This window comes from Ipomoea triloba, chromosome 13 (genome assembly GCF_003576645.1).
Source record: "Ipomoea triloba cultivar NCNSP0323 chromosome 13, ASM357664v1".
Taxonomy (NCBI): Eukaryota; Viridiplantae; Streptophyta; class Magnoliopsida; order Solanales; family Convolvulaceae; genus Ipomoea; species Ipomoea triloba.
In genome coordinates this window covers 1232764-1246665 of record NC_044928.1, presented here as the reverse complement: position 1 = coordinate 1246665, position 13902 = coordinate 1232764, and the positions used below count along the sequence as shown (strand labels likewise).

Genomic DNA, 13902 nt, shown 5'->3' with positions numbered 1-13902 from the left:
TGTTTCTATAGGTGACCGCCTAGGTACCGGCTAGGCGCCGCCTAGACCGCTTAGGCGCTAGGCGCTAGTCCACCGTCCGACTAGCGCCTAGCGCCTACTGCAACCATGCTTTTGCGTAATATGTAGCTTTCAAACTACATAAAAGAAATGTAACAAAAATGTGTAATAATTGAATTTCGTAGTTTAAACAGATTCAACACAAGAACCTTTCATCTAGGTGGTGTCAACCCGTCCCAACTTGATGCATGTTCTAACTTGAAACCCTTTTGCATTAAGTTGATGGATTGAGTTTCAATCATGATGTATATCAAGTTACTGCCCTCTCAAATTTTGTTGGAGATTTATATAATAAATGGTTGATTTTAATGTTAAGTACATTTTGCTATATAAATGCAAGAGAATTGTTGCAGATTTATCTAGAAATGGATATTTAATGTTTAAGACGTAACTACTCGAAGTTTAAATAATAGTTTAGTATTATGAAGTAAATTATTATTTTAAGATGGTAAAAATTTTTATTTCCTATCGATCAAGAAAATTGGTTGTCTGGTGATTTATTGTGAAAAAATAATCTTCTTTGTTATGATTCATAAATTTAGAAGATAAATTCTTTTGTGATTGGTTGGCTTGGTTTTACATATGATGTTCCTGAAGATCTTAAGAAGCTTAATAGGCCTGAAATGAGATAGCATTTTTGAGAATAGGCATATTTCTGTGTTTAGTAATGATTTTTATTGTTATTAGAAATGAGGTATTCCCATTGCAAGGGGAATAGCTAATACTTGACCTCTCTTGGTATTAACAATTCCCAAGTTTTTAGGAATAAGCTAATTTTCTTACGGAGTATTTAATACTTTACCTTCATTAAAACCTAAAATCTGTTTAGATTTTTTTTTTTTTCTGTATCACAAGACTCTCAATCAGCAGTACACATCACTTTCAGGTTCAAGCTCTTTCAACAAGTATTTTTCTAAACTTACTTTTTATATATTTTTAATTTTTGTCATAGTATTTATATTCTCTTAAAATTCATTATGTGAACCAAACATGTTGTAAAGGTTTTGCCATAAACCAGTACTGCTTAGGGCACTAAAAGTTTTTGAAATCTCTGAATTTAAAACTTCCTGTAACAACCAATGATCTCCAAGTGTGAGGATAGATTTAATATCACCATTATTGACTATTTTTAGGACTTGTATTCAAGTATAAATCCAAGAAAATCCTGAGATATTTTGCTCTTCCCTTGTTAAATCATTTCGTAGCCGCTCAAGTGATGTGTTCAACTTCTTGTATAGTATTTGAAACATGGGTTGCTCATTCATGGTAATAAAAAACTTATAAGAAAGTATATCTAATAAACGTATAGTAGGAAGTGTTTTGATACATAATGCAATGTGGACTTGGTCCATGCTATAATTTACCCAATCCATCTAACTATATCCTGATAACACTTTTAATTCAGTAACTCAAACTCCAACTAAATTCAAACTTAAATGAAATTATTTCATCATACTCAGCTCATCAACTTCACATCATGATCATGCAACTTTAGAAAACGTTTATAAATATCCAATAACACATTTAATGTGGCTTTCTTTTCAATTCTGAAACACTTAGCTGCAAGAACAAATGATAAATGTATGAAAGTGGGGTTGTGCCTTTTGTTAGTCAACATACTTTATGAAAAGAATGCAGAAAGAAACGTCTTAAACATTCTAAAAAAGTAGTATAAATTGCTTCATTAACCCATGGTTCCTGATATGCTTCAGCAAATTAAACATACATTAAAATGAGGATTGTGATGTTTATCTGGATTTCCATACTTGTTCTTTCCTCAAATTTATTCAGAATAAATGTTACGCATGCATTGGGTCAGAAATGTCTTTCGGATCAAAAGTCTGTACTTCTCCAAATACGAAGTCAACTTTCTTATGACTCTTCATTCTCCCACAAGCTGGCGCTGTGGGAGGAAAGAGTTGACTGCTGTGAGTGGCCTGGTGTGAGCTGCAATGATGCTGGATATATCAGTGGTCTTGACCTCATGTTTGAGCCAATCATCGGTGGATTCGACATGTCTCTCATGCTCAAACTGACATTCCTTTCTGTTATTAGGTTTGATCGAGTCAATTTCTCTGCTCCATTTCCAGACTTCTTTCAAGATTTCAGGAATCTGACTGTTTTAAGCCTAATGGGTTGCAACTTCAGTGGAACAGTCCCTCAGAAAGTATTCCAGGTACCAACTCTGCAAATCATTGACTTAAGTTTCAATAAAATGCTTGGGGGTTCTTTGCCACATTTTCCAGAAAATGGATGTCTTCAGAGTCTAGACCTTGGTTATACAAAGTTTTCTGGGAAATTACCTGAGTCCATTGGAAACCTCAAACTACTGTCTTTTATTGACCTTTCACATTGTGATTTTAGTGGAGCAATCCCTGCTTCTATTGCGAAACTTACCAAGCTTGTTGTGCTGAGTGTAGATGTGAATCACTTCAGTAGTTGGATTCCATCATTTAGGTTATTTAAGAACCTAACTTGCTTAGATTTATCTCATAATGATTTTACAGGGGAAGTTCCCTCTTCTCACTGGGATGGCCTTGACAATCTTGAAAATCTCTACTTGGATAAAAATTCATTTTCAGGGCCCATTCCAGCATCATTATTTTTCCTACCATCACTACGAATCTTATCTCTGTCTGAAAACAAATTTTCTGGTCAAATACTTGATTTCCAAAATGTGACCTCTCCACTGAAAGTTCTTGATTTGGGTGACAACAACTTGGAAGGGCCAATACCCTCATTCTTCTTTCAACTCCACAATCTTACCTCTCTTGATCTTTCATCAAACAAACTTTCTGGTCAAATAATTGATTTGCAAAATGTGACTTCTCCTCTAGATTTTTTTGATTTGAGCAGCAACAACTTGGAAGGGACAATACCTTCGTTCTTCTTTGAACTTCAACGTCTTACATCACTCTATCTTTCATCAAACAAATTTTCTGGTCAAATAATAGATTTGCAGAATGCTGTCACTTCTCAGCTGCAATACCTTGATTTGAGCAACAACAACTTGGAAGGGACAATACCTTCGTTCTTCTTTCAATTTCAGAATCTTATATCACTCCATCTTTCATCAAACAAATTTAATGGCACTGTATATCTAACCAAATTTAGAAACCCTAGGAATCTTGAATCTCTTGACTTTTCCCATAATAGCTTGGTAGTTGATATAAACATAGGAGCAGAAGAACTAGCCTTCCTCCCTCAATTTTCAGATCTGATGTTAGCCTCCTGCAATCTGCAGAAATTTCCCACTTTTCTAAAAAACCAGTCTAGTCTAGTCCTTTTAGACCTCTCCAGCAACAATTTGTCCTCCATGCCTCTTGACATTGGTGATCAACTCCCAAATGTCATTTTTTTTTCCATTGCAAACAATAGAGTCAGCGGAAGGATCTCCCCTTCATGGTGCCATGCAACCTCTCTTCAAGTGCTTGACTTGTCCAACAACACTTTGTACGGCACAGTCCAACCATGTCTGGTTCAAAATAACAGCATTCTCAGTGTGTTAAATCTTAAAGGAAACCATCTAAGTGGCGAGATACCGCAAATGTTTCCAGACAATTGCTCTTTAGAGACATTGGATCTGAGTCAGAATCACTTGCATGACAAGATTCCTACATCCTTGGTGAACTGCACAAAGCTTAAGGTCTTAAATCTTGGAAGCAATAGGATGAATGATGCCTTTCCTTGTTGGCTCAATAAATTGTTGAGTCTGCACGTACTTGTATTACATTCTAATCATTTCCATGGAAACATTTCTTGTCCAAGGCTCGGGGTAAACAACAGCTGGCCAAGCTTACAAGTCATTGACATATCCAACAATAAATTTAGTGGAATCATACCAGCTGATTTATTCTTGGAACTAAAAGCAATTGCAGTTGAAAGTAATGCAACACAATCAAAGCCTGACTATTTCTATTTCACATCTAGTTGGAGGAAGTACTATCAGTACTCAGTCTCACTTGATGTAAAAGGAAATGAATATAGTCTGGAAAAAATTCTGACTCTCTTCACCTCTATTGATTTTTCATGTAACCAATTTCAAGGGGGCATACCAGAGATTATTGGAGAGCTTACACAACTTTATCTCCTTAACATCTCCCACAATGCCCTGACAAGCAATATTCCTCCATCTCTTGAAAACTTGAAAGCTTTGGAAGCACTTGATCTCTCATTCAACAACCTAGCAGGAAATATCCCAGAGCAGCTAGAGAGCTTGAACTTCCTATCCTTCTTAAACTTATCATACAACCATCTGGTTGGAAGGATCCCACAAGGCAAACAGTTTAATACCTTCGATGCAAGCTCATTCATGGGAAACAAGGGGCTATGTGGATTCCAACTTAATGTATCCTGCAGCGGCATTATAAAACCAACATCTCCACCACCAAAATTGGAAGAGCAAGAGTCAGCTTATGATGGCGATATCTATGTCAGTGTTGCATTAGGATTTGTTGTGGGTGTAGGAGGAATATTTGTGCCACTTTTGGTGTCCCACAAATGGAGTTTATATTATAACAAGAAGATTGATGAAGTTCTTTTAAAGGTGTTCTTTCAGAGAGATTCGGGGAGAAGAAAGAAGCATGGTTAACAAAAGAGCAGGGCTTATATTCTTCTTGTCATCCAGGTGACTTCACCCAGGTAACTTTGCATTTATGTATTGAGTGTGATTTATCAACTGAGTTGTCTGTAAGCTAGGTGTCTAGTTTGGTGCTTTTTTTCTTTTCTTTTTCTTTGATGTCCTGTTTTTATTGTGTTTGGTTTTATTTGGTCAAATTTAATGATTGTAGTGCTTTGGCTTGATTTGCGTGTATAATGAGTTTACTTAGATCAGAGTTTCACAAAAGACTTAGGAAGTATAGTTCATATCATCAACCACAAAAGATTTATTTAAAAAAAAAAAAAAACCATGAAAGATAAAAGTTGAGGACTTTAAAGATAAAATGACCGCATGTGGATATGATTATTCTTAGGTAAAAACTTGTGTGAGAACGTCTCACGGATTTTTGACTGTGAAACAGGTTGGGTCAAGATCAAATGTAATACTTCTACTAGTAAAAGTAATGCTAATTAGGAATAAAATATTTATTACTTATATGGGAAAGTATAATACTTTTACATTTTGATTTAAAAGTATTACATTTTTCCTTATAAGTAACAAACACTTGTTAACATTACTTATAAGGGAAAATGTAATACTTTTATATCAAAATGTAATAGTATTATATATTTATATTTGTTTTCAAAAGTATTACGTTCCCTTAAAAGTAACAGACAATTTATTCCTAATTAGTATTACATTTTTTAGTATAAACATTACATTTTCATATTAACCTGACCAGACTCGTCTCACAGATCATGATCCGTGAGACAGTCTCACACAAGTGTGATCCTTATTCTTATTGAGTTTTCTAAAGATGGAAAACACAATAAGAATTTATGATCCATCTTAGATTTTAAAAATATTTTAAAATATAAAATTATATATATAATATTTCATTTATACAATTTAAATCAATCCGAATAGAAAATTCAAAAAATATGTATAATGAACTCTAGGCAAAATGTACATAGTTTCTTGACCGCTTATGCTATTAAAAAGCATAGACCAAGCATCAAGAGTATGCAATGGAACAAGACTTGGAAGGAAGAATAGTCATCACAAGACTTAGAAAACATGTGTTGGAAGTAAAAAACATGTGTTGAGGATTCAACCTTTTGGAGGAAGAATAGTCATCACAAGACTTAGAAAACATGTGTTGGAAGTAAAAAATGGGGTGCCTAGTCTTCTATATTGGAATGTGATTGGCAGAGTGGCAAAAAGACTCTGTCAGGAATTTTGTACTAGGCTTTAGGCGTGGATGTTGGGCCTGATGTCTCTTTTGATGTCTTGTCTTTTCTGTGTTTGGTTTAATTGAGTTTAGTAGTTTGGATTGGTTTGTCTGTATAATGTGATTAATGTCAGTTAGCTTTGCTTTCAATCCTTAAAGAGTAGGGCAGCCTGATTGGAATATCATCGGCAGACATGAATTATCTGTGCAGTGAATTTCTGTTAGCTATAATTAAGTTTAATTTCTTAATCACTTATGCTATGCAAGGGAACAAGATTAGTTGCCACAAGACTTGGAAAGCATGAACATTGTTAGTCAATAGTCATCACCAAACTTGAAAAGCATAAACAAGATTAGTCATCACAAGATTTGGAAATTAATGCATGTTGTTGGAAGTAATTATATATGGACAACAAAGTCGTGTGTTGGCCCCGCACCACACGCCTGTGTCAGGCTTTCTCTGGAGGGAACAGTCTCTCTGGAGAAAGCCAATCTTCCCCCCCTTTCTCCCCTTCTTTCTCCCCATTTTTTTAAGCATTGGAGAAGCCCCAAGAAAGGTTTGGAATAATTGAGTTGGTAAAGAGAACCTGGATAATTAAACAATAAAAGTGTCCAAAATACACACCTGATAACCATACATATCAATAGCATTTTTACGAGCACCTGCTTGGAGTAAAATCTTTGCAACTGGGATTGCACCTCGAACTGCAGTCCAGTGTAATGCTGTTTGTCCTGTATGATCTGCAGCAGTAACATCTCCACCATGCTGCCAATGATATCATCATATTACATTATTGTAAAAATGATATCACCATACAAAAATAAAAATATTAGCCAAAGAGCAGCATGTTTAGGCTGAAACCTAACTAGATAAATTTAAAAACAGTACCAATATGGCAAAGAAATTCAAGAAAAGAAAAAGATTAAAACAAGACACTACTCTGATAGATCACATGAGCTGTTTCCATCACCAACTAAGCCAAAAAAATACCTTGCAGCATATAACCCTCATCTCAACTCTCAAGGTTGAATTGGATACACTGAACTTATATTTCTAAACAACACGAATATCACAGCCTCCACATTGGTGCATGAGCAAATAATGTCCAATTTCAACTAGTTCCTGCCTGTAATTCCTGATGCATTTTATTAAAAACTTTACAAATAAAGTAGAAATTTAACAAAGATGCACATAATTCAGATTCTGACAATTTTCTTTAGTTAAATGAATTAAACAAAAGAAATTTAATTTACAGCTCAAACGCTTCCAGAAGAGAAGAAGCCAGGAAAAACAATAATGCAGGTTGAGGGAACGAATTGAAGAACGAAGATGCTAATATGATCGAATTGTTGCAAACTATAAAATTAAGTGTATAAAATACCTCAATGATGTATTGAGCCGGCGCAGTGCGGTTGTTGAGAGCCGCCCAGTGGAGAGCATAGTAGCCAATTAACGCCATCGGGCTCGGAGATTGATCTGAGCAACCCTCGCTCTCTACCAATCTCTGATCTGCGGCTTCTCCATGTCTCCATACGCCGACGTATAGACATCGTTCCTCAAACTCTCCTGGCCTCCTCCACCACCGCGATTGCCAGGCAAATGTTTAAGCGTGGGAATTGATAAGGGCTAACGGTTAATATTTTCATCTTTGTATTTAAGGGTGAGTTTGGTTCGTGATTTTACAATTACAGTAGGCATCTGAATCAAATTCATAGTTAACATTTGGTTTATAATTTTTTAAAGGGAAAAGGGTCAAATACACCCTCAAACTTTTGCTAAGGAGTCAATTAGGCCCTTGAACATTTGAAAGTTGCAATTAAATCATAAACATTTTATTTTAGAGCAATTAAATTCACTGACCTGTTGGTGACTTGTGATTGCAGGTCAATTAGGTTTCTGGTGACCTTACGGCGAATAGTGTCACTTGAAAGCCAATAACTCAAAGGGTTACAACTTTTATGAATATCTATTATTAAGCCTAATCCGGAAACTAACAAGGTCAAAAACATTAAGGAATTGAAGGAGTTTTATCTCTGATACACGACTATGCCTTGTTGATCTATTTCTTCGAGTTTTTTCTACATGTTGCCTAGGCACGCGCAAGCTTATGCACGACCGTTTCAAGGGCCATTCTGAGCACTCTGTCTTCTATTTAAACATGTTTTGAACCATTTTTACTTGATTCTAACACATGGTTGAACTTTAGCCATTTTTTACCATTTTCTTTCATATTTTAGGGTTAGATTAAGTTTAGATTTTTGTTCTTTAATACGGAATATTTTGGAAGCTTGTAATCTTGGATTTGAAACTTAATATGTGTGATTACTAAGTAGTTAGTTTTTGGACTTGATTTAGAGTTGTATTATCCATCTATATGCTATATTCTTGATTATTTATAAAGAGACAAAAATACCCTTACTAAAAATAGGGTCTCACAGAAAAATCATCGGAAGGACCAAAAGTGTCCAAAAAATAAAAGTTTGAAATGTTAAATTGCAAAAACAATAGTCTGAGACTAAATTTGAAATCGCCACAAAAGACAAATGAGCTCTGGTGGAATTATGTTGTAATAATAATAATAATATTATTATTATTATATAAACCAAGTGGAGCAAGATGGAATGGATTTCGGCAGAGGCTTTAGTGCTTAATTATATCATGTGTGTCATTATGTGTGTGGAATGAATAAATCCATAAAACATGGATTAGTGTAGTGGAGTAATTTAGGGGAGTGGGGTAGATATAGCACAAAACATGGAGTAGTGGATGAGTGATGTGTGACTAAATAATGAGTAGCTTTTGTCATCTTTGTATGCATATATATATATGTATTGCCGTAGGAATTGATGTGAATGAATGGAGTGAAGAAATAATGCAAAGCAAAACCTTTCTTTGTTAAAAAAAAAGTGTGGTCTGTGTGTGAGTGTACGTACAGAAGCAAATAGAAATAAATTCATTTCCATCCATAATCCTTCTCTTTAATTCCTCTCAATTACTATAGATATATTTATATTAAATATATCTTACAAATTAACTATAAAATTTTCTAAGTGTTTAGAGTTTTATACTACTGACCAGTATATACAAACTTCACATAACTATATAATGTCGGTTCCCTATAGAACCGACATTATATGTATACAACTCTATTTTTTTTGGGAGAAGAACAATTCTACTTTTTAAAAATAAATAAACATACAGTGTTGGTTGTATGATACAACATTGTAACGTTGGTTCCTGCTAGGAACTGACATAATATCTTTAATTTTTTTTAATGAGCATATAATGTTGGTTCACAATGAAACCAACATTAAATGATCAATTTTTTTTAAAAAAAATAAACATATAACATCGATTATTTAAATAACCAGACCAACCATTTTACTATCCTATATTTAATTATTTCTTTATTTATTTGAATTATAAATTTATAATTACAATAAAAATTAATTAAAATAAACATATCTGCATTTAATTAAAATGATAATTATAAAATTAAAATTAAACTACTAATTGTTTAAAAGTTAAAATCAGTTACTTAAAAATTAAACTACAAGTTTTCAAAAAAAAAAATTAAACTACAAAGTGGTTTAAAAAATTAAAGTGCATAGGAATAAATTGTGAGTAGGATGAAAAGTATTTAAAAATTGTAGAAGACATGGTATTTATAAGAAATTAAAATAATAATAATTATTAAAATTTTTTTAAATTGGCCATGGCAACGGTCTAAAATATGGTTGGCAACAACCGGAAATTTGGCGGTTGCCAATGGCTTTTCATTTCAGTGGCCCCACCCCAGCGGGTTAGGCAGTGAGATGCAACTCAATTTTTTTTAAAACAAAAAACCAGTGCACTGCTGGGGTGTCGTTGCTCAAAAACCAACCATTCCAATTAGTGAACCCTTAATTTACTAATGGGATGCTCTTACACAAATCAATCCAAAATACTACAATGATGACATTTGACCCAATACAACCAAATACAAGCAAAAACAGGACATCAAGGAAATTAAAAAGAAAAAGGAAAAAAGGCACCACACTAGACATCCATGAATCCATGATTACACACCAAGTTGAACAATCACACTTAATACATAAAAACAAAGTAACATGGACGAAGCCAGGCAGATAACAACAAGAATATAAGCCTTGCATTGGACTCGTTGATTGATTGTTAACGAGAGTTCTCTTTTCTCCCCTTATCTCTCTGAAAGAAAACCTTCAACAGTACTCCATCAATCTTCTTGTTATAATATAATCTCCATTTGTTGGACAACACAAGTGGCATAAATATTCCTCCTAGACCCACAACAAATCCTAATGCAACGCTTGCGTAGATATCACCATGGTAATAAGCTGACTCTTTCTCTTCTGGCTCTGGTAATGGAGATGTCGGTTCTTTAATACCATTGCAAGATATATTAAGTGGGAACCCACATAGCTGTTTGTTTCCCACGAACGAGCTTGAATCGAAGGTATTAAATTGTTTGCCTTGTGGAATCCTTCCAACCAGATGGTTGTATGATAAGTTTAAGGAGGACAGGAAGGTTAAGCTCTCTAGCTGCTCTGGAATATTTCCTGTTAGGCTGTTGAATGACAGGTCCAGTGCTTCCAAAGATTTCAAGTTTTCAAGAGATGGAGGAATATTGCCTGTCAGTGCGTTGTGGGAGATGTTAAGGAGATATAACAGTTTAAGCTCACCAACACTCTCTGGTATACCCCCTTCAAATTGGTTACTTGAAAAATCAATAGAGGTGAAGATTGACAGAATTTTCTCTATAGTGTAACCTTGTCCTTTCAGAGAAAGTGAGACTGAGTCTTGATAATAAATGTCAATATCTTCTTGAGATGTGAAGTGCAAGTAACCAACCTTTGAATTTCCTGCATTCCTATCAACTAGGATAGCTTTTAGTTCCAAGAATAGATCAGCTGGTAGATTTCCACTGAAATTATTGGAGGATAGGTCAATGACTTGTAAGCTTGGCCAACTGTTGTTTACCCCAAGCTTAGGGCAAGAAATGCTTCCATGAAAACGATTCGAACGCAACACAAGTATGTGCAGATTCGACAATTGATCAAGCCAGCAAGGAAATGTATCACTTACTCTATTGTTTCCAAGATTTAAAACCTTAAGCTCTGTGCAATTCACCAAGGACGGAGGAAGCTGACCTTCTAACAGATTTTGACTGACATCCAATGTCTCTAAAGAACAAGTGTGGAGAAAATCCTGTGGTATCTCACCACTTAAATGGTTTCCTTTGAGATTCATAACAGCCAGTTTGCTGTTTTTTTGAACCAAACATGGTGGGATTGTGCCATGCAAGGCATTGTTGGACAAATCAAGCACTTCAAGTTGGTTTGCATGGCACCATGAAAGTGGGATGGTTCCACTAACTCTATTGTTTGCAATGGAAAAGAAACTGACATTTGGGAGTTGATCACCAATGTCAAGAGGCAGGGAGGAGAAACTGTTGTTGGAGAGGTCTAAGTACACAGCCAGACTCGGTGGTTGTGGAATCTGCCCACTAAACATATTAGAATTTAGATCAAGGTAATAAAGAGAACCATACTCCTTTGGCTTTTGCATATTGTGAAGGAGATTGTGAGAAAGATTGAGAAAAAGGAGATTCCTAGTACCCATTTCAGATATCCATTCAGGAATTTCTCCACTTATAGCATTGCTGGAGAGATCTAACATCTGGAGTTTAGATTGGTTTTTCAGAAAATCCGGAAATTTGTGTAGATTGCACGAAGCTAAATACAAGATTCGAAATTCCGGGAGGAGGGAAAGTTCTGCTGCTCTTATGTTTGTCTCAACTGCCAAGCTATTATGGGAAATGTCAAGAAACCAAATATTCTCAGGGTTTTTGAATCTGGTTAGATGTACAGTACCATTAAATTTGTTTGATGAAAGAAAGAGTGTTGTAAGATTTTGAAGTTGAAAGAAGAATGAAGGTATTGGCCCCTCCAAGTTGTTCTTACTCAAATCAAGATCCCTAAGTTGAGAGGTCACATTTTGCAAATCAATTATTTGACCAGAAAATTTGTTTGATGAAAGATAGAGAGATGTAAGATTCGGGAGCTGAAAGAAGAACAAAGGCACTGTCCCTTCCAAATTGTTGTCACTCAAATCAAGATCTATCAGTTGAGAAGTCACATTTTGCAATTCGTTTATATGACCAGAAAATTTGTTTTTGAACAGACATAAGGTTGTAAGGGATGGCAGGAAAAACAATGAGGGTGGGATGGGCCCTGAGAATGAATTCCCATCCAAGTACAAACTTTCAAGATTGTTAAGGCCATCCCAGTGAGAAGAGGGAATTTCACCTGTAAAATCGTTATTAGAAAGACCTATTTCAGTCAGGTTCTTAAACAACTTAAATGGTGGAATCCAACCACTGAAGTGATTCCCACCCAATCTCAGCTCAACAAGATTGGTAAGCTTTGTAATAGAAGCAGGGATTGCCCCACTTAAACTGCAACCTGTAAGGTCAATATGGGACAGCAGTCTGAGGTTTCCAATGGACTCAGGTAATCTACCAGAAAACTTTGTGATACCAAGCTGTAGACTCTGAAGAGATCCATTTTCTGGAAAGTCTGGCAAAGAACCCTCAAGCATTTTATTGAATGTTAAGTCAATGGTTTGAAGAGTTGGTACCTGGAATACTTTCTGAGGAACTGTCCCAGTGAAGTTGCAATTGCTTAGGCTCAAAACAGTCAGATTAGTGAAACCCGCGAAGATGTCTGGAAATGGAGCAGAAAAGTTGACCCAATCAAGCCTAATAACAGAAAGGGATGGCAGGAGTTTGAGCAAGAAAATTGCATTGGCTCCACCGGTGATTGGCTCATAGCTGAGGTCAACACCAATAATATATCCAGCATGGTTGCAACTCACACCAGGCCACTGGCAGCAATCAACTCTTTTATCCCACAGCACCAGTTTGAAGGATAATGAAGAGTTGTAAGAAAGTTGGTTCCGTATCTGGAGAAGTACAGCCTTTTGATCAGGAACACACTCACCCAATCCATGGCCATGCATAGCAATTATTCTCAATATATCTGAGAAAAGCAGAACCATGGAAATCCAGGTAAACCTCAGAATCTTCATTTGAGCTGTAGAATTTGCTGAAATTTGTATAATTACCTGATTCATGCATGCAGAAGTATATATATTAGAAAATAGAAAGCATGGGTCGATTGATATGATTGTCTAAACCGTGTGAAACATAAATGCACTGCACAGATATTCCAACAAGCTAGGCAGGCCACCCTCTTTAAAGGATTGAACGAAAATCTATGTGGCATTTATACTGACTTGCCAAGTCAACCGAGCAATCAAAACGAAAATCTATGTGGCATTTATACTGACTTGCCAAGTCAACCGAGCAATCAAACAATGTTGAAAATTTATATAGTATTGAGATATTTATGGTGTGTTTGGTTCGTGGGGTTAGACACGAGGAATGAGAATGAAAGTTATAAACAATGTTTGGTTTGACAACTTTTTAAAACACAAATATATGATTTGATTACTCCTATAATTACAAAATCCGTTACCTAATTTAAATCAAGTATCATTCTAGCTTTATGGCTCAATCATTTTATTGCCTCCTCAGTCCTCACTCATCTCTCATCACTTCATCAACTTCCTCAGTGCATTTCCTAATCATTTCATCGTCACTGTTAAAATCAATTGTCTTGATTTTTTATTTTTTATATTTTTAAAACCTTTATTCCAGTCATACATAACAAAACATTAATATTGGTAATCATTTCAATTTCACCCTACTACCAAATATGCAAAATTCTTTCATCAAAACTCATTCCAATTATCAAGTATTTGATTCACATTCCTATTTCAATTCTCATGTTCGAACCAATCAAACCCTTATTGTTTCAATTATTGTTATCAAGAATTTTGAATAATATTTTAGTGATATATATATATATATATATATATATATATATATATATATAGAGAGAGAGAGAGAGAGAGAGAGAGAGAGAGAGAGAG

General features: G+C 35.1%; 3 protein-coding genes across 3 annotated transcripts; 1 reads left to right on the top strand and 2 right to left on the bottom strand.

Moving 5' to 3' along the window:
• Positions 1-1789: 1789 nt before the first annotated feature.
• Positions 1790-4648, top strand: LOC116002300 (receptor-like protein 9DC3). Its single transcript, XM_031242403.1, has one exon. The coding sequence runs from the start codon at positions 1790-1792 to the stop codon at positions 4646-4648; it is 2859 nt and encodes a 952-aa protein (XP_031098263.1).
• A 1455-nt stretch (positions 4649-6103) lies between these two features.
• LOC116003041 (protein S-acyltransferase 24-like) lies at positions 6104-7492 on the bottom strand. The gene is made up of 2 exons (XM_031243226.1): positions 7271-7492; positions 6104-6654 (listed from the first exon to the last, which is right to left on the bottom strand). Exons 1-2 carry the CDS (start codon positions 7346-7348, stop codon positions 6484-6486), a joined length of 249 nt encoding a protein of 82 aa, XP_031099086.1. The 5' UTR covers positions 7349-7492; the 3' UTR covers positions 6104-6483.
• Positions 7493-10062: 2570 nt separating this feature from the next.
• LOC116002299 (receptor-like protein 50) lies at positions 10063-12996 on the bottom strand. The gene has a single exon (XM_031242402.1). It carries the CDS (start codon positions 12994-12996, stop codon positions 10063-10065), a length of 2934 nt encoding a protein of 977 aa, XP_031098262.1.
• Between the last annotated feature and the right edge of the window lie 906 nt (positions 12997-13902).

What these genes read in the sequence shown, in the direction of transcription:
- LOC116002300 (XM_031242403.1), top strand. Translation starts at nt 1,790, where the DNA reads ATGAGGATTGTGATGTTTATCTGGATTTCCATACTTGTTCTTTCCTCA.
- LOC116003041 (XM_031243226.1), bottom strand. Translation starts at nt 7,348, where the DNA reads ATGGCGTTAATTGGCTACTATGCTCTCCACTGGGCGGCTCTCAACAAC. An exon ending in CGGCTCAATACATCATTGAG is followed by an intron (nt 6,655 to 7,270) that starts GTATTTTATACA and finishes TATCATTGGCAG; the next exon opens with CATGGTGGAGATGTTACTGC.
- LOC116002299 (XM_031242402.1), bottom strand. Translation starts at nt 12,996, where the DNA reads ATGAAGATTCTGAGGTTTACCTGGATTTCCATGGTTCTGCTTTTCTCA.